Below are 25,262 nucleotides of genomic sequence, written 5' to 3'. Positions count from 1 at the left end.
GAGCTGAGGAGGGAAGAGGGCGAGTGAGCGAGAGAGCTGAGGAGGGAAGAGGGCGAGTGAGCGAGAGAGCTGAGGAGGGAAGAGGGCGAGTGAGCGAGAGAGCTGAGGAGGGAAGAGGGCGAGTGAGCGAGAGAGCTGAGGAGGGAAGAGGGCGAGCGAGCGAGAGAGCTGAGGAGGGAAGAGGGCGAGTGAGCGAGAGAGCTGAGGAGGGAAGAGGGCGAGCGAGAGAGCTGAGGAGGGAAGAGGGCGAGTGAGCGAGAGAGCTGAGGAGGGAAGAGGGCGAGCGAGCGAGAGAGCTGAGGAGGGAAGAGGGCGAGTGAGCGAGAGAGCTGAGGAGGGAAGAGGGCGAGGGAGCGAGTGAGCGAGGGAGCTGAGGAGGGAAGAGGGCGAGTGAGCGAGAGAGCTGAGGAGGGAAGAGGGCGAGGGAGCGAGGGAGCTGAGGAGGGAAGAGGGCGAGGGAGCGAGAGAGCTGAGGAGGGAAGAGGGCGAGGGAGCGAGAGAGCTGAGGAGGGAAGAGGGCGAGGGAGCGAGAGAGCTGAGGAGGGAAGAGGGCGAGCGAGCGAGAGAGCTGAGGAGGGAAGAGGGCGAGCGAGCGAGAGAGCTGAGGAGGGAAGAGGGCGAGTGAGCGAGAGAGCTGAGGAGGGAAGAGGGCGAGTGAGCGAGAGAGCTGAGGAGGGAAGAGGGCGAGTGAGCGAGAGAGCTGAGGAGGGAAGAGGGCGAGTGAGCGAGAGAGCTGAGAAGGGAAGAGGGCGAGCAAGAGAGCCGAGGAGGAAAGCAGTTGGGCGAGCCACAGTAGAGTCTGGATTATTTGATATTTTTGGCTATCCAACTAACAGCCCGCCTGTTTATATCGGATACCCAAGACTCTACTGTATTTCAAAGTTCTGTAAAACTTATGCAAATGAATGTGACTTCCCTTATGGAGGGAGACAAAGTGATGTTTTTTCTCCACTGATATCCAAGTTAGTAGTCTTTATGCTCGAAGCCCGAGGGGGTAGTACAGTGGAACCCCGACATAAGAGCTGCTCTACTTAAGAGCAACTCGAGATAAGAGCTGGGAGGGGAGAGATATTTTTGTTCTACTTACAAGCCCAAATTCGAGATACAAGCGCCAAGGAGCTGTCTCCTGAAGCCAAACGCTAACTTCCGCGTTCGGCTTCAGGAGACAGCTGCGAAGCGGCGCGCGTGTTTTAAAAGGTTGCAGCCGGCCTGGGGGGCTCGGGGGGGTGCTTGCAGCTTTCTTTCTTGCTCTTTTTCTTTCTCTCTTTTACCTTCCCTTCTATTTCTTCTTTTCTTTCTCCTTCCCACCTTCTTCCCTCCCTCCCTCCCTTCACTCATTCCTCTCTTACTCTCCCCTTTCATAAGTTTCCTTGCTTCCTTCCTCTGTTCCTGTCCCTTCCCCCTTTCTTTCTTGCTTTCTTTCTTGCTTTCTTTCTTTCTCTCTTTTAACTTCCCTTCCTCTATTTCTTCTTTTCTTTCTCCTTCCCACCTTCTTCCCTCCCTCCCTCCCTTCACTCATTCCTCTCTTACTCTCCCCTTTCATAAGTTTCCTTGCTTCCTTCCTCTGTTCCTGTCCCTTCCCCCTTTCTTTCTTTCTTTCTTTCTTTCTTTCTTTCTTTCTTGCTTGCTTGCTTGCTTGCTTGCTTGCTTTCTTGCTCTTTTTCTTTCTCTCTTTTACCTTTCCTTCCTCTATTTCTTCTTTTCTTTCTCCTTCCCACCTTCTTCCCTCCCTCCCTCCCTTCACTCATTCCTCTCTTACTCTCCCCTTTCATAAGTTTCCTTGCTTCCTTCCTCTGTTCCTGTCCCTTCCCTCTTTCCTTCCTTCCTTCCCACCCTCCGTCCATTCATTCACCCATTCCTCTCTTGATCGCTTAAAGCCGGTCCCTGGTGCAAAAAGGGTTGGGGACCTCTGTCCTACAGGATTGGGTGGCAGAGAAGTTGAACATATGTAAATTTAAAAGTTTAAGAAAGTTTACAAGTTAAGTGAAAGAAACTTCATTATTCATTTATATGTACATGTACATTTCTTCATTAAAAACATGTCTTTCTGCATAATTTAGACTAACTTTGTGAGCTTTTTGAGGGCTGGAACCAATTAAAATTATTTACATTAATTCCTATGGGGAAAAGTCGTTCGAGATAAGAGCTGCTCGACTTAAGAGCCCAGGTCCGGAACGAATTAAACTCGTATCTCGAGGTACCACTGTATTTGTTTCAAAGTCCGTGATTTCTAGCATGATTTGTTATCTACCGAGGGGTGTAACGCTGCAAGGCCAAAGATATGTACTCTAGGAAAGAATTATCTACTAAAGTTCATTAGTAAAAGTGACAGCAATATATTTCCATTCAAAACATTAAAAGGACAGCCTGTGTGTGATTGCCTGCCCTCTCCCACGTTTATGCAAAGAAAAAAATGTATATAATCTGTGAGGCTGGGAATAGTGGTGATAGAGGTAATAAACGTAGAACTATAAAGACAATGGTTTATTTGCCAACAAAAGCTCTGTGGAATAAAGATTATTGTTGTTATTTGAAGTGCTACCTTTCTTGGCCTTGTTTCCCATCGCTATTCTTGCTTTCACTATTATCAACATTCTTTTGCTTTCTAAGCATTTCACCGTGTAACTGGCATTTTTACTGCTTCTCTAAGGAGATTCAGGAAAGATGGCTGGAAGGGATGTGCTGTCTATCCTATCTATCACCATTTTTCTTTCTCAGTACTGTTATGGTATTTCCCTCCATTTGTTTAAGGATTTAGGGAGATAAGCAATGGAGTTTGCATCCATATAATTTATGGTCCTGCACATTAGGTTTTCTTAAGGTTTTGCTACTTAGATGAGATGTTTATTAACAAAATGCAGTCTTCGTATCCTGTGAAAAACTAGGAAAAAAGGCAATTATAGCCCTGAGAGCTTTTATCATCATGTTGTAAATCTTCTGACATTAGCCAAGGCCAAGATTTAACAAAGAAAAGCAAAGGCTTGGAGGGTTCAAAGAGAGGTTGCTAGTCTTATAAATTATGTCAGTGTCACAAGACTACTAGCTTGAAGAATAGAAGTTGGAAAACTGAATAGAAGTTGGAAAACTTGGCTGCATAGCTAGAGGTATAACAAGCAGGAAGAGGGAGATTATGATCCCACTATATAGAATGCTGGTGAGACCACATTTGGAATACTGTGTTCAGTTCTGGAGACCTCACCTACAAAAAGATATTGACAAAATTGAACGGGTCCAAAGACGGGCTACAAGAATGGTGGAAGGTCTTAAGCATAAAACGTATCAGGAAAGACTTAATGAACTCAATCTGTATAGTCTGGAGGACAGAAGGAAAAGGGGGGACATGATCGAAACATTTAAATATATTAAAGGGTTAAATAAGGTCCAGGAGGGAAGTGTTTTTAATAGGAAAGTGAACACAAGAACAAGGGGACACAATCTGAGGTTAGTTGGGGGAAAGATCAAAAGCAACATGAGAAAATATTATTTTACTGAAAGAGTAGTAGATCCTTGGAACAAACTTCGAGCAGATGTGGTAGATAAATCCACAGTAACTGAATTTAAACATGCCTGGGATAAACATATATCCATCCTAAGATAAAATACAGAAAATAGTATAAGGGCAGACTAGATGGACCATGAGGTCTTTTTCTGCCGTCAGACTTCTATGTTTCTATATTTCTATGAATATAATAATTGAAAGCTATGTGTGGTTCAGTAATTAGAGAATTTACTGAAGCTGTTCCTAAGTCTTAAGTTTCCTAGAACTAAGGAGAAAGTTCCTAATGGTGATCACAAACAATCAACCAGTGGAATGGCTTGCCTTCAGAAGTTGTGGGTGACCCATGACTGGAGATTTTCAGGAAGACTGGATAGCCCTTTGTCTGAAATCCAAAATGGACTTTGATCACGAGGTGTATATTTGAGGTTCAGATCTTCCTAGATGTGGAATTTTATGAGGGGGTCTGACATAGTATTGTGATTTAGGAGATTTCCTTATCTTGAGGAGATTTTGTTTCCTGGTTGGCTTCCTGGGGGTGACATATTTTTTGTCATCTTTAGCCTCCATAAAATGAAAAGCTTTTTAGATATCTCTATAATTTTGTTTGTGACTTTTGCCTGGGAAAGGGATGACTCAAGTGGCAAGTGGGTATTTTTCTTCTGACAGAAGTAATCCAGTACATCTATGGCAGGGATTGAGAGAACATTCTCGCTACTCACAGGAAAGGTTATTTGATTTATTTGGTGGATTTAGGCATCCGTAGTTTTCCCCCCCCTGAAAATGAACCTTCATTTTCTTTGGAGGCTGTAGTAGAAGTATAGTTCTCATACACTTGACTGAATGGTACACAGTTTCTATCTCATATGGTCTCCTACCCAGTAATGGGCAGCCAAAATTTTTACTCCCACACTGTGGATGTGGCTAATTTTGTGGGTGTGGCTTAATGGTCATGTGACTGGGTAGTAGTGGCTTGCCGGCCATGTGACAGGTGGGAGTGGCTTGAATGGTCATCATTGTTCAAGTGAACTGTTACTTACAACCTTACCAGTGTCACTCGCTGGGGTGACAATTTGCTTCGTGTTTCCCGCGTTCTCCTTCCTGGGTCGACCCCCCCACCTCAGGCTGGGTAGCTAGGTGAACGGGTGCTGCCAGAAGCATAAATGCTGCCAGAGCCGCTTCCACCCAAGCCTTCTGCTTGCACCTCAGGTGGGAGGTGGCTGCGGGAGGCTAGAGAGGAGCCGGGCAGGAGAGTGGGAAGCTCGTCCGAGGCCAGGAAGGAGGAAAGAGGAAAAAAGCAAGGAGGGCAGACGCAGCAGCAGGGAAAAAAGAAGAGCCGAGATGAGACCAGTAGTCCAGGAATGGACAGCTGCCGATCAGCTGGAGCTGCACATGCATCTTCATTTCCGCCGGTGGAACTGCGTTCCACCCCGTTCTGCCTGCTGCCCACCCCTGCTCCTACCATATGGACACCTACCCTCCTACCCTACCAAATGGACAGCTTTTTGAGGGGCATATACTGTATGCTACAGTAAAGTATAAAGGAGACATCTACCTAGCCGGCCAGATCATCCCTTGTGTACAATGGGATGACAGATGTTTTAGCCAAATGGTCCTTGCATCTGATTCAGGAATCAAATTGGTTATAAACTAAGTAGCACTAGAAGAAAAAATATTTCTTGAAGAATTCTTTCCAGCCCAGAGACATGTTGGGATAGGTTTTCAGTTCAAGAGAATCAACCGGAGATGAGAAAGATAGAGGCTGAAGCTTCTTAAAAAGGGTGAGCCAGAGATAAAAGAAACCTCATCACAAAAATGTGGGTTATATTTGTGGTATTTATTCCCACAAAAGCTGGATGCAGCTTTGGTAAACGGTATAATGGTGCCTAAAATGGTCAGTACCGTAGTATAATAGTGTAACAGTATAAAGTGATAGAACAGACTAAAAGTTAACATTAAAATTCCAAGATAGATCTTTTCCTCCCATCCCCAACCCTAATGCCTCTCCTCCCAGAATAGGAGAAATTGCTGAGCTGGCAGTTAGTGACAGTATGAGACAAGGGTAGGAAAAAGAAAAATTCTTAATGTTTCCCTTATCACCGCTATAAAGAACTAAGAACTAAGTCAAAGCTCTTCAAGTGAGGAACGGCCAAGAGCCCACAATGCAACTCTGGTGCTCTAGCACAAACTATAACACATATAGCTGGCGGGCCCCAGGGGAAGAGCCTTCTCTGTGGCGGCCCTGGCCCTCTGGAACCACCTTTCCCCCCGGAGATTAGAACTGCCCCCACCCTCCTTGCCTTTCGTAAGCTATTAAAGACCCATCTATGTCGTCAGACATGGGGAAGCTGAGCCCCTGGGTTATACTATTTATGTATTATTATTTATTATTGTTTATTAGTTTTGTATGCCGCCCCTCTCCGTAGACTCGGGGCAGCTCACAGCAATAGTAAAAAACAATATACAGTAACAAATCTAATAATTAAAAAACTTTTAAAAACCCTTATTTAAAAGTAAGACATACACACAAACATATGGTATGAGTGTGTTGTATGGTTTTTAAATAATGGGTTTTAGACTTCTTTTAATGTATTAGATTTGTTACATTGTTGTTATTGTTGTGAGCCGCCCTGAGTCTTCGGAAAGGGGCGGCATACAAATCTAATTAATAATAATAATAATAATAATAATAATAATAATAATAATAATAATAATATAGAATGTCTCCTCAGGAAATTTCAAGGCATCTGTGACAATCTCAGTGCAGTCACATCAGAAGCAGTTAAACAATTAGCTTCCTTAGTTATCATTTATCCCATTTCAATTCTAAGGCTCTATATCAGTGATAGCGAACCTTTTTTGCCTTGGGTGCCAAAAAAGCATGCACCCATGTTATCGCACATGTGCGAGTGCCCACATTCATAATTCAATGCCTGGGGAGGGCGAAAACAGGTTTCCCCGCCCCCTGAAGGCCCGAAATGGCCTTTTCCCCAATTTCTGGTAGGCCGAGTAAGCTCGTGTTTCGCCCTCCCCAGGCTCCAAAGGGTTCCCTGGAGCCGGGGAATGGTAGGAAACGCCCTCCCCCATCCCCCAGGAGGCCCTCCGGAAGCCAAAAACACCCTCCCAGAGCCTCTGTGCAAGCCAAAAACCAGCTGGTCGGCACACACATGCATGTTGGAGCTGAGTCATAGGTTCACCATCACTGCTCTATGTTATGATGCTTTTATTATGGTTTTTATCCTAATTTAATCTTAATTTAATTCTTTATATTATTTATTTATTTATTGGATTTCTATGCTGCCCCTCTCCGAGGACTCCGAGGACTTATGCTGGTACTCTAACTAAATTTGCATATCTCTGTAACTCTTAAAGTGGGAGAGATCTCAGGAACAACACCAGAGCTTTCTGACCAGAAAAGGACAGTGGTAGAAACAACTAAAGTACGGCATGCAACCCCCCTAACCAGTGAAGGGCTACCAATTTTTTTACTACCATACTGTGGGCGTGGCTTATGCAGGATGCCATGCATTTTCTTTCAACATCTTTCAGTGCAAATTGGGTGCTCTGAGGTGGAGCTCCATTTTCACTACCCCACTGCGTTCCCCCCTGTCGGGGCAGTAGCCCACCCCTGCCCCTAATTCCCAGGCCTCTGGTAGAGCACCTGAGATTGAGACGGACATATACCACCCAGAGGGGTCTGAAGAGATTCATCTGTATGTATATACGCATGCACACACGCACACACAGTTTGATATGTGTCTGGCAACTAGCAAAGGAAAAAATAACTATGGTATCATTCCTCTGTATCCATTTGTGCTGTAATGTCATGATTAATCTTTTCATTCTAGATGATGGCATACACCTCTACTTACAAACTTAATTCGTTCCATGACCAGGTTCTTAAGTAGATAAGTTTGTAAGAAGAAGCAATTTTTCCCATAGGAATCAATGTAAAAGCAAATAATGCATGCGATTGGGGAAACCACAGGGAGGGTGGAGGCCCTGTTTCCTCCCAGGAGATTCCTAGAGAGGCCCCACGGAGGCTTCTCCCCGCCTTTTCCGGCCCTGTTTCCTCCCAGGAGATTTCTAGAGAGGCCCCACAAAGGCTTCTCCCTGCCTTTTCTGGTTACGGTTTCAGAGGCTTGGGTTTGTAAGTGGAAAATGGTTCCTGAGAAGAGGCAAAAAGTCTTGAACACCCGGTTCTAATCTAGAAAAGTTTGTAAGTAGAGGCCTTCTTAAGTAGAGGTACCACTGTACTTGATAAGGTTGTCAGTCACTTTGCCTATCATGCCCTACATATATTTAATGAATAAAAATGATTGGCAGTTATTTTCAACAGAGGCAGTAGAGGTTGGATATAAATCAGCACATGTCATGCTGGCCTAGTTTTCTGTTGCCTCAAGGATGAGCGGAAAACTCAGTAGTGAGGAAATGCTCATATCACACGACACTGCAATTGTTTTACAAGATTCTTTGTAATGGGATTTACATTTAGTCTGTTTGCAAGACTGCCAGCAATTTTGACAAATAAAATACAAATCTGCATCAAAAATGCAGGTTTATTTATCATCCTGTTACTTATTTAGCACATACACGAGTTCAGTGAATTGGGATGTTAATATTATTTCAAAATACTGTGTAACATTCCTTATAATGCAAACCAGTACTGATATGAGAGATGGAGGAAGCTAAGCCTAATGAATAGGTAACTTGTGCCTATGTTTCAAACAGGAACTTCTGAACATGTACTCATTTTCTTAAGTAAACTATGCACGGTGTATAGATGATGGATCGTAATATATCACTATACTTCCTCTTATTAGCTTCCTTTAAATGCTAAAACAGAAAGATAAGCCTTTGACAAGTTGTAATACGTGATTGATAAATTTCATTTGAACTCTTTCCTTTCTTTAGATAGACAAATAATTTTATGTAGTTTATGAGTCTTTTATTATGCATTCTGTTCACAGCACTCACGTTAACTCACACCATAAATTAAAATCAATTAATTAAAGTTTTACTGCCTTTTACGTGGGGTAGAAAAGCTATTTGTGTTTTAAAAATTTATGATTTCCACATTTAAAACAGACAATAACAATAAAACTATATTACAAAACATGTTTTGTTTCATGTACTGTGTTTCCCCAAAAATAAGACCCTGTCTTATGTTTTTTTGAAGCCAGAAATATTATGCTTGGCCTTATTGCCATGCACTCAAAAGCCCAATTGGGCTTATTATCAGGGGATGTCTTATTTTGGGGGAAACAGGGTATTTACTGAAATGATCTTACACCTCCAATATTTTGTATACATTTCTGGCTGTTTTCCACACTTCATAAACATTTATGATATTGAATATTTATTGTTTTGTTGTATTTGTATTGAACATTTCTTATATTCCCATAACAGCTCTTGGATATGTGAAAAGGCATGCAAATCTATTTATTTAATTATTTAATACATTAAAATTTTACAACAACAAAAAAACCACCATGAAAAATTATTCTCTGATATTGAAAATTGGAGATGATAATAGGTTGGGAAACTGTTAAGATAAGTTGTGCTGTGTGAAACACTGATATTTTACCTCTAGATGCACTATTCACCCTAGGCCTGGTCGCATAAGTGAGTCTTCAGGCTCTTACGGAAGGCCAGGAGGGTGGGGGCAGTATGAATCTCCGGGAGAAGCTGATTCCATAGGGCTGAGGCCCCCACAGAGAAGGTCTCCTCCTAGGCCCACTAAACGATGGAACCTGGAGAAGGCCGACTCTGTGGGACCTGACCGGTCGCTGGGATTAATGCTGCAGAAGGCGGTCTTGGAGGTATTCTTGTCCCATGCCATGTAGGGCTTTATAAGTCATAATCAACACTTCGAATTGAGTCCAGAAACCGATTGGCAGCCAATGCAACCGCGGAGTGTTGGAGAAATGTGGGAGTGTCTGGGCAAGCCGGTGACTGCTTGCACAGCTGCATTTTGCACAATTTGTAGTTTCCGAACGCTTTTCAAAGGTAGCCCCATGTAGAGAGCATTGCAGTAGTCAAACCTCGAGGTGATAAGGGCAAGAGTGACTGTGAGCAGAGACTCCCTGTCTAGGTAGGGCCGCCACTGGTGCACCAGGCAAACCTGGGCAAACGCCCCCCTCGCCACAGCCGAAATATGATGTTCTAATGTCAGCTATGGATCGAGGAGGACGCCCAAGTTGCGGACCCTCTCTGAGGGGGGGGGGGTCAAAAGTCCCCTCCCCAGGTGATGGATGGACAGATGGAATTTTCCTTGTGAGGCAATACCCACAGCCACTCCATCTTGACGGGGTTAAGTTTATATCACCTGTATATGAGCTAAATATTGTTTCGACCAAGTAGATTCTGAAAAAAAAGCTAGCTTCTTGCTTTGATAATTTTTCTTTTTTACTGTAGAAAGTCTCTGTGGTGGCTGAATAATGTGTGACTATATTTTTCTTGCTACTTACTTCATACGGGTATTTGTGCTTTCTTTTCAGTAACATTTCTTATGAAAATAGTCCCTCAGCTGATTACATGCAGAATGTCCTTGTTCTGACTCTTGCACCAGCAAATTACAGCTCAATTTTAAATCATACTAAGACTCTCCTGGAGATTGAGAAGATCATTTTGGTAACTCTTTTATTTGCATTCTGAATACAAGTGATTTCTTGGCTTGTTTCATGGGCTTAATGGCTGAATCTACCAGCTGCAGTCCAGATGCTTTGAACATTGCTAGTCCTGTTGAGTTTGTTCTTTGCTAATTATCATCTGATTCTGTACAGGTTCCCCTCCTAAAATTACTCACCTTGTCCAATATTCTGCATGTTGAACAAGATTTATACTCATATAATCCATATAATTTTGTCTAAAAAGACAAAGTTTATTAATTTATTTAAGCAGTTCATTTACTTGGGATTTTTTTTTCCAAACGAGCCTCAGAGGGGAGTAGCGAGGTATCAAGAACCACAAACAAATGTTGGCATGTTCACCCATATTCACAAAATATATAGGATTCTGGACAAAACTTGAAGGGGAGAAAAAAGCAGTACCAAAGCAATGCCTCAATTAATATATTAACAATTTAGAGAAAAACACATCCTGAAAGGAATAAAAATACACCATATACTACTTTTCATCCAAAGCTGTCTTAGGATCTAACTCTTCTTTTATTACTTCTAGGAGAATGACATCCTTCTGGGATACTTGGATGCTGTTTTACTCTTTGGACATGCTTTGAAAGTCCTTTTGTCCAGACAAGAACCAATTTGTTCTGTTGATTTGCTTGAACAATTCCGGAATATCACATTTCAAGGTCATTACAGGTCTTGTTTCTTTTAGATTATTATGGATGCAGAGGTGGGCTGCTAAGGTGGAACAGTGATGCGTGCTCGTCCCCGTGACTCTAAGTACCCGCGTGCGATTTTGCTACCTGCCCAGTTGCAGTAGTATAATTGCGCTGGACTCCACTAGCACTCAGAGCCACGGGGGTGAGCATACATCACCGTTCCACCGTAGCAGCTCGCCTCTGTATGGATGGTCTATGCGGGCCTCTTAAAATTGGCAAATGTTTTAGGACTGCAAGTCTGAGGATTCTTGGTTAACTTTCTAAGCGTTGCAACCCATAAATATCTATACTGGTAAATGGGTAGTGTGCAAAATTAAGTATCAAAAATAAAGTTTATGAAGAGGTTTCTTAACATTACCTTACAAGTAATGAGGATGAAACATCTTAACAATATAGGGTAAAAGAAACACTTTTTCAAAAATAATTAAATTATACTTTACTACCGGTTTGTTTTATTAAAACTTTTAAACATATGGATAAAAAACATAAACTAATAAATAGTAAGCTAAAGAAAAGAAAAAGAAATAAAAAAGAAAAAGTATAGAATAAGAAAAGAAGTACTGTATGCTCATTTTTTTTTCTTTTTATACAAAAAGTCCATAAAAAGCTTTCAATCAGCCATAAGTATAATCTTTTCTCTAATCGAGGAGACAAATGTATCAATTTCAGCAAAATCTATCAACTTCACCAACCATGTCTCCATAGTAGGTAGTATTGAATCTTTCAACCTCTATGCCAGGGGTGGGCTACTGCCCGGATTGGGGGGGGGATGCAGTGGTGTAGTGAAAATGGAGCTCCAACCCAGAGCACCCAATTTGCACTGAAAGATGTTGAAAGAAAATGCATAAGCCATGCCCATAGTGTGGTAATAAAAATTTTGGTAGCCCTTTACTGCTCTATGCATACATAATATCACTGCTGTGATCATGTATTGAAATAAATTTCAATTCCTCTTTTCTAACTGCTTGTCCATTAATCCTCAAAGGAAAAGTTCTGTCTTCAATTGAATATTAATCTTTAAAATCTTCTATATGTATCTCGATCCATTTTATAACTACAAGTAGGAGATTCATTGATAATTATATCTTTCTGTTATTGTTGTATGATTTAATTTTTAAATTCTCCTCAATAATTTTCCAATCAGTTGTATTAAAACAACCATTTATTTGCTATCCAGTACAAATTGTCAAAGGCATTCTCTGCATTTAACTAATTTGATTATTATTTACTATTAGTCTAATTTATTTTATATATAGTAAATTAATATCACTTGTTGACTGAAACTTACAGGTAAATATGATTTTTCCCCCTTAGGTTTTTTAGGTCCTCGAATTTTGGATGGCTATGGAGATATTGATGTCAATTTCAGTATTGTCTATACAACGAATGACTATGAAGTGAGTACAATCTTATTGTGAAACTCTACTTTTAGTAAGAATTAATGAATGAAAACCTATCACTGAATAGAGGTTCAGTCACTGGAAAAGTTAGTCATATAGTGGTCCAGGTACTGTTCTGTACATTGCAGTATTGATGTTGGTGGTCGTTGAATAGGCTTCAAGAACAACCCCATATAGAGTTGAACTGCAATGACTATAAACAGGGCTCCTGATATAGAAATATTCCAAATGGTACACAAATTAGTGCAGGTGTATATCAGAATAGGCCAGGGGGCCTCAAACTCAATTTACCCGGGGGCCGCTGGAGGTAGAGGCTGTATCAGGTTTTCCACAAGGAAAGCCTTTCTTTAGTCCGGGTCTAAAAGGACCCGAACAGTACAACTGTACAGTATTTGCAAACAGAACATCAATTTTTTCATTTCATTTTTCATTTCATTATGTTCAGAAATGTTCAAATTAGTATGCCAATGCCAAAGGTGCTCAAAAAATTCTGATTTTACAGGCTAATCTATCTATATATTGAAAAAATTGCACACAGCCTAGGGGGTGGGCTTTTCTGAGCAAAATAAACAAGCATTAATTTTTTTATTTCAGTTTTCATTTCATTGTGTTCAGAAATATTTAAATTAGTATACTAGCGAAAAAAGTATTCAAAAAAATACTTCCAGTACCTTTCTTTTTCTCTCTATCTCTCTTACTCCCTCCCTTTCTCTTTATTTCTCTCTCTCTCCCTCCCTCTTTCTGTCTCTCTCTCCCTTCTTCCTCTCTTTCTCTCTCTCTCTTTCTCTGTCCCTCTTTCATTCTCTCTTTTCCTTCCTCTCTCTTTTTTTCTATAAACCAGAGGTCTCCAATCTTGGCCACTTTAAGACTTGTGGACTTCAACTCCTAGAATTCCTCAGCCAGCATAGCTGAGGAATAGCCATAGCATAGGTGACTGGAGAATTCTGGGAGTTGAAGTCCATAAGTCTTAAAGTGGCCAAGGTTGAGAGACACCCCACCCTCCCCGATCTAAACATCCCACCCCGCCTTTCCATTCACCGGTCGAACGCACCGCCTTTGCCCGGAAAAGCCGAAGAAGCAGGCGGGGAGGAGATCCCAAGCCGCAGGCCTCACCTGCTGCAGCAGCACTGGCCACAATGAGGCACGTCAGGGCGCCAGCGGTGGCAGCAACCTGCAGGGGGGAAAGACAACCGGGGTTTGTGACTGAGGAGGAGGAACCACAGCGCTCTTTCTGCTCAAAAAGCCCACCTTGCACAAGCACCCTCGAGTCAGTCCCCCTCTAACGAGGACGAGAGGACCGGGATGGGTGGCTTTCCCGAGGCTGCTTGCTTTGCCGATCTGGGGTTGTCCTCACCCCTGGTCACCTTACATTTGGGCCGCACTAACATTACACTTTGATGGTGGGGGCCGCAAACTATTGTCCTGCGGGTCGCAGTTGTCCTGCAGGCCGTGAGTTTGAGACCCCTGGAATAGGCTATTCATCTTACTTACTGTATTGATATTTATCATTATATATAAGGTTATTAAAAAATATACAGTGTTCCCTCGATTTTCGCGGGTTCGAACTTTGCGGAAAGTCTATACCACGGTTTTTCAAAAATATTAATTAAAAAATACTTCGCGGGTTTTTTCCCTATACCACGTCTTTTCCTGCCCGATGACATCATGTGTCATCGCCAAACTTTCGTCTGCCTTTAATAAATATATTTTTTAATAAACTTTAATAAATAAACATGGTGAGTAATAATCTAAATGGTTTCTAAGGGAATGGGAAATTGCAATTTAGGGGTTTAAAGTGTTAAGTGAAGGCTTGTGACACTATTCATAGCCAAAAATAGTGTATTTACTTCCGCATCTCTACTTCGCGGAAATTCAACTTTCACGGGTGGTCTTGGAACACATCCCCCGCGAAAATCGAGGGAACACTGTACAGTTCTTTGTCCATGAATATTTGAACTGCCTAATAGCTTTGTAAGGCCCTTAGAGTATCTCCTTCAATTATTGTCAGAATTTGGTAGCATCAATGTAGAAATTATTTATATGTTTAGCACTTTAAATATTCCTTAAGTGCTTACATTTGGGGGGGGGGGACATATTAGATAAAAGCCTATGTTAATTACTATTTTCATTTTAATCTGAACAAAAACATCAGACACTACATTAAGATAAATACATTAACTAGCAGATATAGGTCAGGCAGGATTTTCACCCATTGTACCTGTAGAGCCAGAGATTAAATCTGCAAACCTCTGCATAGAAAGCACATTCTTTTTTACTGAGCCACAGTCATCCAGACAGGCCCAAACAACAATCCTATTCTCACTTTGGAACAAAGCAGAATACTATATACTGCTCAAAAAAATAAAGGGAACACTCAAAGAACACATCCTAGATCTGAATGAATGTAATATTCTCATTATTTACTTTGTTCTGTACAAAGTTGAATATGCTGACAACATGTGAAATTGATTGTCAATCAAGTGTTGCTTCCTAAGTGGACAGTTTGATTTCACAGAAGTTTGCTTTAGTGGGGTTATATTGTGTTGTTTAAGTGTTCCCTTTATTTTTTGGGGATATATATATGTGTGTGTGTGTGTGTGTGTGTGTGTGTGTGTGTGTGTATCAATGTTTTTAGCTGAAATTTTTAAAATTAAGGGAGACTAGGATGGTACCATTTCGGCCTTGTTCTGGCCTCATCAGCTAGCCACACCCTTCCTTACTGGGATTCGATCTGGCAGCCTCTGCCTTGTAAGGCAGAGAGTTAGCAGTTGAGCCACCAGACCTTGATCCCTCCAGCTCTGTACCAGGGAGGGGCTATATGTTTTTTCAATATACAAGGGTGATCTGACATAAAAAAAACACACACGCACGCACACACACACACACACACACACACACACACATATATGAAGCAGTAATGCTCCTTCAATATACCAGGGTGACTCGACAAAAAAACCCACACATAACCCTTCCCTGGTACAAGCAGATACAAGAGTTGAGCCTGTAGTCAAATGGCTAAGATCTCTGCCTTACAATGCAGAGGCTCCAGGTTCAAATCCCACTAAGGGTGTAGATACCTGATGAAGGCAAATAAGCTCAAAATAGATCAATAGTTGTCTCCCTTCCTTTTCATTATCAGCAAAATATGTTACACACACACATATATATAGTACATATTAAACCATAGCTTAAAATTGATGAACTATTTATAGTACAGTGATACCTCGTCTTACGAACTTAATTGGTTCCTGGACGAGGTTTGTAAGGTGAAAAGTTTGTAAGACAAAACAATGTTTCCCATAGGAATCAATGGAAAAGTAATTAATGCATGCAAGCCCAAAACTCACCCCTTTTGCCAGCCGAAGCGCCCGTTTTTGCACTGCTAGGATTCCACTGAGGCTCCCCACCTCTGGACTTCCGTATTTTTGTGATACTGCTGGGGAATCCCAGCAGGGGAATCCCAGCAGCACAAAATGGATGCTTCGCTGACAACAGAAGTCCGGAGGTGGGGTTTCCAGCGAGGGGAACCTCAACGAAATTGCAGCATCGCAATAACACGTAAGTCTTTGAAACCCCATCTCCGGACTTCTGTTGCCAGTGAAGCGCCCATTTTTGGGCTGCTGGGATTCCCCTGCAGCATCGCAAAAACACGGAAGTCCGGAGGTGGTGTTTCCCATGGAGGGGAGCCTCGGGGGAATCACAATAGCGCAAAAACGGGCGCTTCGCTGGCAACAGAAGTCTGGAGGCGGGGCATCCCAGTGGTGGCAGCTTGGGTTTGTAAGGTGAAAATAGTTTGGAAGAAGAGGCAAAAAAATCTTAAACCCCGGGTTTGTATCTCGAAAAGTTTGTATGACGAGGGGCTTGTAAGATGAGGTATCACTGTAATTTGAAACTGGTAATCATTGTTGCCTGATTAAAATGAAATTGAAAATGTTTTCCTTTTATTGTTCTTGTTGTGCCTTTGAGTGACTGCCCAGAAAAGCCCCTGGAGTTTTCTTGGTGATGTTTTCAAATGGTGGTTTTCCATTGACCCCTTCCTAGGATTTTTCCTGAAATCCAATAAAGCAAATCAAAGGGGCTTGATTCTTAAGCAAAAGACTCCTTTCTACTTTGACTAATAATTTACACAAGAGCTCAATATGAGATATGTGGGATACAGAAAAGAGACTGAAAAGATCAAAGAAATAGCCTGAGAAAATTACTTTTAATCACCAGTAAACTAGGGGAAAGAAGCCTCAGAGTGAAACCTCCTTCTCTTTTCTTCTTCCAGTATAAACCCCTCCTATGGTTCGACACAAATTTGAACAAAACCATCGTGAAGACAGAGACGCCTAACTTCATCTGGAAAAATCACATGCTACCTACTGATACTCCTAGCAGTGGTGAGCCAATCTCGGGTAATTCTTAAGAAGGTTATCTACAAATGGAATCAGTCATTTGCAATTACTATCATTAATAACGTGTGTTGAGAATGTATGTATCTGTTTGAGCCACTTCTGAATACTATCTTGTTGAAAATGTATCAATCCCTTTTGCCTAAGTAATATATATATATAGTCTTTGTTTGGGGTCTGTCCAGGGGTGGGTTCCGGCTTAATTTGCTGCTGGTTCATTCAGAGATGCATTGCGCAGTACTTAAAAAAATATTCTGCGTATGCAGAGAAGCAAAAAACAAGATGGTGCTGCCTATGTCGCCCTCAAGAGAACCGACTCAGGGGCGTGGCAGGCCAGGGTTGCTGTCAGTTCTAGCGACCCAGGCTGCCAAGTTACTAGCGGTTCTATAGAAACGCTCCGAACTGGTAGGAGCCCACCTCTGTGTCTGCCTCATTTAATGACTATTTGCAGTTGCAAAGGGAATGAGAAAGCAACTTTTTTTTATTAATCTCATTTACAGTATTTGCAGGTCTGTAAAGCAAGGGAAAGTGGAAGTATGAACAGTTGTAGGTTCATTAACTGCTTTGCTCAATGACCAAGTTGCCGGTCACAGTTGTGGCCATTAAACAAGAGCTATGTGCATTTCAAACAAAATTATGTTTCTTACTTGCTACAGTATGAATTGCAAGCAAGAATCAATTCTTTTTGGTTTTCTGAATGACTGGGTTGTTAACTTTTTCCTATAGTCTCAAACCAACTATAAATGTGCAAAACAAGAATAGATAAAATGGAAGAAACCAGGATTTGATCCAACAAGACATAATTACTTTGCTGTTATATGAGAACAACATCTGTGAATCACAAATGAACAAATGAAATTTGCTAATAGGATAAAAGGACTTAGATCCGGGGTGTCCAACCTTGACAACTTTAAGCCTAGAGGTCTTCAACTCCCAGAATTCCCCAAGGAAGGTTGGAGACCCCTGACTTAGATTTGTATATTCTCATAAAGTTTTTTTCTGTTTTGAATGCCAATCTCAGTTCCAAAGCGATTTATAATTAATCAAATATAAATATCAAGTACAAAACATACCACCATAGAACTGTTTCAGGCATTTGAATAATTTATTTGGTTTAACTTGTAAGTATCCCCTTTCTGCATGATCAAGAGCTCATAGCAGTTGGCTTATTCCTGGATGGAGAAATGATTTTCCTGTTTGCCATTCCTTTTATCCTCCCAGATTGAAGAAAAAAACCTGCTTATTAAATAAAGATTTTTTTTTGCAATGGAAACACTATAGTTGACCTTGAGAAATAAGTTTGAAAGGTTAGGAGGGTCACATGACTGAGTATTATCCATTATATGAGAACTAGAAAGAGTATTTTGAACTGGAAATTAATTTTCAGACACTCAAGATACAGGAAACTACACAATCTATAATAATAATAAATAATGTAACAAATGGTTAGCATCTTTGGCTGTTCATACTTTAGAGTTTTTCAAACTTGGAACTGATATTGTAAAACCTTTTCATATAATGTACAGTATCTTATTTGTCTGTTTTGCCCTAATTTCTAATTAAAGCCATTCTAACATTTTATAGAAGGTCAAATAATATTCTTAAAAGCTAGAATACATTTGAAATTTTGTCAATAGGTACACATAGTATATTCACAAAATTCTAAATGTGTCCCCAGCTGGAAATTATTATAGACCCTCACCATAACCAGTGCTGCTGTAGCACAACAAATGATTATTTTGGGATATGCTACTGTGGAATAACAGGCAAGGCTGATAAAACACATTCAATTCTTAGCATAATTGTGAGTCATATTGTGTAGTGTTAGAAGAAAAGTGACCCTCATCTACTCAATAAATTTCCCAACAGGTAAGGAATGTGCAGAGTTTATAAAATGTTATATAGTCTTCCCTATCCTCGTAACCGCAGATGTTACAGTATCCTAGAATGACTCTCAAAATTGTTGTCCCAGAGGGAATTATATAAATATACATGCTTTGACCCCCAATTCCCCCACCTCTAAATGTCAGCTGTAGGAGTAACTGATAGTTGACTTACAGTATTAGCTTAGTCTTTTCCAAATTACAATTGTGTTAAACTCACACATCTGGAGTCCAGAAGATTATTTAAAGGCCTTACACAGAGGACTCAATAAGCAGAAAACTATTTATTTAGCTCAGGAAGTTATCAAAAGGTAGATAGGGATTTTCCAGTTGTTTGTTTCACTCCTGATTCCTGTTAAACTTTAATCTTGCATGCTATAATTTCCACTAGGTCTCATTTCCCATACAGGTTTTATTGTCATCATAAATATGACAGATCTATACTATTTAATGCACCATTTCTGGGGAAAATATGGTATCAATAAATGTCAAGATTCTGATATATATGGGGAATTTGGGATGCAGACAGAGAACAGACTGCCTATATGTTACCCAATAGCTGATGTGCAGCTTTCAAACTCTTACATAGTTTCAGTATAATAATGATACTATTCTTTTTCTTTTAAAAAAATCTTGTTCAAAAATGCATTCCAAAAGGATTTCGGGTATATATTTCCTAAGATGTAGTACAGCGATCCCTCGTTTTTCGCGGGGGATGCGTTCCAAAACCACCCGTGAAAAATGCATTTCTGTGATGTAGAGGAAATATATTTTTTATGTATTTAACGAGTATTTGGATTTTTAAAACCCACCCTTTGCATTAAACAGTCATTCTATAATGTTTCTCAGCTGGAACTACATGTGTTATCCTACCAGTTTCTTTAATAGAGTACAGTGGTACTGTAGAAGAATTTTATGAATTTTTAATGGATTTAAAATTTTCAATGGATTTAATGGATTTAAGCCCCCTTTGAAAACCCGTGAAGTAGCGAATCCGCGAAAGATGAACCGCGAAGTAGCGAGGGATTACTGTACCAATAAAATGATCCATCTAAAGCCCAATTAAATTGTGACATTAAGTATTGTGGCTCCATACACTGCTGTTCTGTCTCTCATTACACCATTTGTAGCATTTTTCTCCAAAAAAAAAAAGTTTATTTAAACAGTTATAACAGATTAACAGAGTTGTAAGGGACATTGCAGGTCATCTAATCCAACCCCCTGCCCATGCAGGAAACCCCTACATCTGCCTCTACCTAGGATCGAACTCACAATCTTCTGATTGTGAAGCAAGAGCTCTACCTCTCCCAATGCAGAAAATAAAAGAAACCCCCCCCATCAAAATCCTGAAAATATAATACATTGTTTGCTGCCTTATCTCATTTCCCCATTTTGATCAGAAATTCACACAACAACAACAACAACAACAACAACAACAACAACAATAATAATAATAATAATAATAATAATTGCTTTTAATATTCTGATTACATCTTAAATTGGGGAGGGGGGTTCAGGTGTCCAGATTTTTCTCATTGGAATAGTTATAGCCACAAGAGGGCAGCAGCATACCAGAAATATATGGCGTTACTATTTTATATTCTAAATGTGAGCTTGTAATTTTATTTAAAACTAGAATGGGGCAAATATGTTCTTCTTTGGTCCAGTTACCAGGATGCTCATCATCTCAGAGATTCCTTTGGAACACCTGGTTATTGGTTCAGTTTACAAACTTCTGATCACATTTTATTGACCATTTTGTTGTTTAAAAGCTGACACTTTTTAATGCACAGAGTAGACTTTAACAGAACAATATAGTGTAGGAAAATAGCATATTTTCTTCTATTACAAGATTTCTAATAGAAGAAAGTAAGTAAAGTGATATGGACAAGATAAGTGGGTGGAATTTAGAAAATTAGACATTTTGTGATGGGGGAGGTTCTGTATTGCTAATCTGGAATCATCATAAAATTTTTGGAGGTGAAGTCTTTTTCCCAATGTTAAAAATGTGAAAGTTTAAGTTAGACTAAGGAAACTCATGTAACAGCTGAAATGCAATTTTTCCTTCCTAGTCTGACAAATCTTCACTGAGTTTTGCTAGTCCAATGAATAAATAGTTTGTAAACCTAAGTACTAGTGAGATAAACACTGATAGGAAGAAGATGCTTGAGTGAGCAAGGTGAAATTAGGTCTATCTAAAGATCCATAAAGTTTAGGCTAGTGGTTATCTGTTGCAAAGAAGCTGCAGTCCATGCATGCCCACTTGACAATGCACCCCAATGAATACAATCAGCCTTACAATCAGGTTACAATAAACACACATGAGTAGAACTGCACTGCAAGCTCTAGTCAAATCACATATTGAGCTGTATATAAGAGCAATATTTCAGTTGGATATATTGAACTTCCTAATGGGAAGTTCATAAATCATAGCAATGTTGCAAGGTAATCTCAGTAATAGGATTGAGATAATAAATTATATTTCTTGTTCTTGGGAAACTGATATACTACTATAAGTAAAATGCAAGGATTTGTCAGTTTCCCATTTCATAAATATTGGTCCCTTCTACATCTGGAGACATCCCTTTATTAAAAATCAAGTGTTCTATATCTAAGAATATACACATATTCACACATACACATACACATACATATTAAAACTGTAATATATAGCTACTTTTCTCAATATATTGCAATGCCTTTTAGAAACGGAAACTTTGAGAGTTTAGTTTAGTTTAGTTTAGTTTATTTAGATTTGTATGCCGTCCCTCTCCGAAGACTCGGGGCGGCTAACAACAATAAAAAACAATGTAACAAATCTAATATTAAAAAGTAATCTAAAAAACCCCAATTTAAGAGACCAATCATACCAACAAACATACCATGTATAAATTCTATAAGCCTAGGGGGGAGGGAGAAAAAAGTTTTCAATTCCCCCATGCCTGACAACAGAGGTGGGTTTTAAGGAGCTTGCGAAAGGCAAGGAGGGTGGGGGCAACTCTGATATCTGGGGGGAGCTGGTTCCAGAGGGCTGGGGCCGCCACAGAGAAGGCTCTTCTCCTGGGTCCCGCCAAATGACATTGTTTAGTCGACGGGACCCGGAGAAGGCCAACTCTGTGGGACCTAACCGGTCGCTGGGATTCGTGCGGCAGGAGGCGGTCCCGGAGATATTCTGGTCTGGTGCCATGAAGGGCTTTATAGGTCATAACCAACACTTTGAATTGTGACCGGAAACTGATCGGCAACCAATGCAGACTGCGGAGTGTTGGTGTAATATGGGCATACCTTGGGAAGCCCATGATTGCTCTCGCAGCTGCATTCTGCACGATCTGAAGTTTCCAAACACTTTTCAAAGGTAGCCCCATGTAGAGAGCATTACAGTAGTCGAGCCTCGAGGTGATGAGGGCATGAGTGACTGTGAGCAGTGAGTCCCGGTCCAGATAGGGCTGCAACTGGTGCACCCGGCGAACCTGGGCAAACGCCCCCCTCGCCACAGCTGAAAGATATTTCTCTAATGTGAGCTGTGGATCGAGGAGGACGCCCAAGTTGTGGACCCTTTCTGAGGGGGTCAGTAATTCCTCCCCCAGGGTTATGGACGGACAGATGGCATTGTCCTTGGGAGGCAGAACCCACAGCCACTCCGTCTTATCCGGGTTGAGCTTGAGTCTGTTGACACCCATCCAGACCCCAACAGCCTCCAGGCATCGGCACATCACTTCCACTGCTTCATTGACTGGACATGGGGTGGAGATGTATAACTGGGTATCATCCGCATACTGATGATACCTCACCCCATGCCCCTGGATGATCTCATCCAGCGGTTTCATGTAGATATTAAATAGCAGGGGGGAGAGGACTGACCCCTGAGGCACCCCACAAGGGAGTAACCTCGAGGTCGACCTCTGGCCCCCCACTAACACTGACTGTGAACGACCGGAGAGGTAGGAGGAGAACCACTGGAGAACAGTGCCTCCCACTCCCAACCCCTCCAGTCAGCGAAGAAGGATACCATAGTCGATGGTATCGAAAGCCACTGAGAGGTCAAGAAGCACCAGGACAGAGGGCAAGCCCCTGTCCCGGGCCGGCCAGAGATCATCCATCAACGCGACCAAAGCAGTTTCCGTGCTGTAGCCGGGCCTAAATCCAGACTGCTGGGGACCTAGATAATCGGCTTCTTCCAAGGACCGCTGGAGTTGGAGCGCCATCACCTTCTCGACAGCCTTCCCCATAAGGGGAAGGTTGGAGACTGGACGGTAGTTATTAAGCATGGCTGGGTCCAGGGAAGGCTTCTTGAGGAGGGGTCACAAAAGTGCCTCCATGTAGGGATCCGGGAAGGACCCCCTCCCCAAGGAAGCGTTGACAATCTCCTGGACTCAGCTCCGTGTCACCTCCCTGCTGGCCGAAACCAGCCAGGAGGGACAAGGATCCAGTAAACAGGTGGCGGAACTCACAGCTCCAATGGCCTTGTCCACTTCATCAGGTGTCACCAGATCAAACTCTTCCCAGACAGGTGGACAAGTACGTGCCCCAGTCACCTCGACTGACTCGTTGTCAGTCGACTCTGTTTTCCAATTGGAGTCGAGGTCAGCCCGGATCCGAGCGATTTTATCAGTGAAAAACATGTTAAAATCCTTGGCACTACTCTGCAAAAGCTCCCCAACACCCCCCTGGCTAAGAAGGGAGCGGGTCACCCAAAAAAGAGCGGCCGGGTGGGATTCCGCTGATGCAATCAAGGCGGCATGATACGCACATCTTGCCGCCTTGAGCGCCACTTTGTAAGTCTTAATGTGAGCTCTTACAAGTGTTTGATCGGATTCGGACCTACTCTTCCTCCATCGCTTCTCTAGACGTCTCTTCTGGTGTTTCAACTCCCGGAGCTCCTCGTTGAACCATGGAGCTCTATGGGGTCTAGCGCCACGGAGAGGTCGCAACGGCGCAATTCGGTCCAGAGCCTCTGCTGCAGCCGAGCTGTGGACGAGTGTATCTGGAATAACCCCAAGCGCCGTCTGAAAACCTTCTGGATCCATCAGGCGCCTGGGGCGGAACAACCTAATTGGTTCCGCCTCCCTGCGGGGAAGGATTGGAGCCAGGAAGTCAAGCCGCAGTAGAAAATGGTCCGACCATGACAAAGGCAATGCTTCTAAGCCCCTTAGTCTCAGACCATTACTCAGTTGCTCAAAGAGGAATACCATGTCGGGTGCGTGCCCTCCCTCATGAGTCGGACCCTGTACTACTTGGGTCAGGTCCATGGCTGTCATGGTGGCCATGAACTCCTGTGCCAGTCCAGAGGTTTCGCCGAGTGACGGAAGATTGAAGTCCCCCAAGACAATAAGTCTGGGGAACTCCACCGCCAACCCGGCTACCTCCTCGAGTAGCACAGGCAGGGCCTGTGACACGCAGCTGGGAGGCAGGTACGTGAGAAACAGGCCCACCTGAACCCCTAAGTCGAACTTCACAAGGAGGGACTCGCAACCCGCAATCTCTGGAGGATTGAGTCTACGTAGGCCAAGGCTCTCCCTGGCAATAATAGCCACTCCTCCCCCCCCCTTCCCTGGGGTCGAGGCTGATGCCATATCTGAAACCCAGCTGGGCAAATTTCAGAGAGAGGAACTCCTCCCTCCGGGCCCAGCCAAGTTTCAGTTACACAAGCCAGGTCGGCCTCCTCATCCAGGATTAAATCCCGGATGAGGAGAGCTTTATTTACCACCGACCTGGCATTGAGTAGCAGCAGCTTGAGCCCAGGGCCAGAATTACACTTATCAACAGTATCCAAGGTTGGGTTCACAGAGCCGGAACAAGGGATCGTTATTAAGCAACGATCCCTTCTTCCCCTGGAACGGCTAGCTCTGTGGCCCCCGCCATACCTGCCTCTCCCCAGCAAGACTGGGATATTCTGACCCTCCGCCACACCAGACATCGGTGCCCCCTCCCCTCCTGCCTCTCCAGTGACAGGTAGACTAATTAAATTATTCATACCATTTTCATTTGTTTCATCCATATCAAAATCCCACCCAACCCACCCATAATAATCACTCATATCATACATATTATCACAACCACTCCAATAATACATCTAATTTAAATCTCCCCTCCAATAAATTAGTTAAAATGTTAGCAATTAATTTAAAAAACTCCATAAATTCCTATTAATAATTAATCAATTAATCTAAACTAAAATACCAAATTGCAGTAAGTTACTCTTAAAATCTTAAAAGAACATTAATTATTAAAATTGGTAAAGTGCAAAGTTCTAAAGTGCTAAAAAGTATAGGAAATAATTAAAAATCAATTATCCATCAAGTCAGCAACACTGACACCAGTTCTTAAAGGTGAATTTTGGGGGGGGAAATGTTCAGGGGAAAAATGTTCAGGGAGAAGTCCTAGCATATTGTTCTTCAGGTTTTTCAGGTTTTTGGTGCCACCCACTGCCACTGGCTGGCACTCTCAGGTCTTTCTCTGGGTTCTCAATCACTTTCACTCCTCTGCTCTTACAATGCTTCCAGGTCTCCAGACTCTCTGCAGTCTTATAAGATCTTAATAGAAACTCCCTGTGGTCTCAGTACGGCGAACTTCAGGCACTGTCTCAGTCTCAGTTCCTCTTTCCTCCTTCCTCTTTCTTTCCTCTTCTTCCTCCTACTAGTTCATTCCTCCATAGTCCCTCCGGCGCCGGGTGCTCCCACCATACAGCTCCTTGGCGTCTCGGGTCCATGCAGTGGGGACAGGACAATTTCAGGCGTCGCC

At 42.2% G+C, this 25,262-nt stretch overlaps 1 protein-coding gene across 1 annotated transcript in view; it reads left to right on the top strand.

Moving 5' to 3' along the window:
* GUCY2C (guanylate cyclase 2C) overlaps window positions 1–25,262 on the top strand; it is a 100,232-nt gene that overhangs the window by 18,690 nt on the left and 56,280 nt on the right. The window contains exons 6-9 of the mRNA XM_070754958.1: window positions 9,997–10,129; window positions 10,679–10,811; window positions 12,159–12,241; window positions 16,515–16,626. Of these exons, the coding sequence (XP_070611059.1) occupies window positions 9,997–10,129; window positions 10,679–10,811; window positions 12,159–12,241; window positions 16,515–16,626 (461 nt within the window). The remainder of the gene's footprint in view (window positions 1–9,996; window positions 10,130–10,678; window positions 10,812–12,158; window positions 12,242–16,514; window positions 16,627–25,262) is intronic.

This window comes from Erythrolamprus reginae, chromosome 6 (assembly GCF_031021105.1).
Source record: "Erythrolamprus reginae isolate rEryReg1 chromosome 6, rEryReg1.hap1, whole genome shotgun sequence".
Taxonomy (NCBI): Eukaryota; Metazoa; Chordata; class Lepidosauria; order Squamata; family Dipsadidae; genus Erythrolamprus; species Erythrolamprus reginae.
The sequence above is the reverse complement of the archived record's forward strand: the minus strand, read 5'-3'. Positions and strand labels throughout refer to the sequence as shown.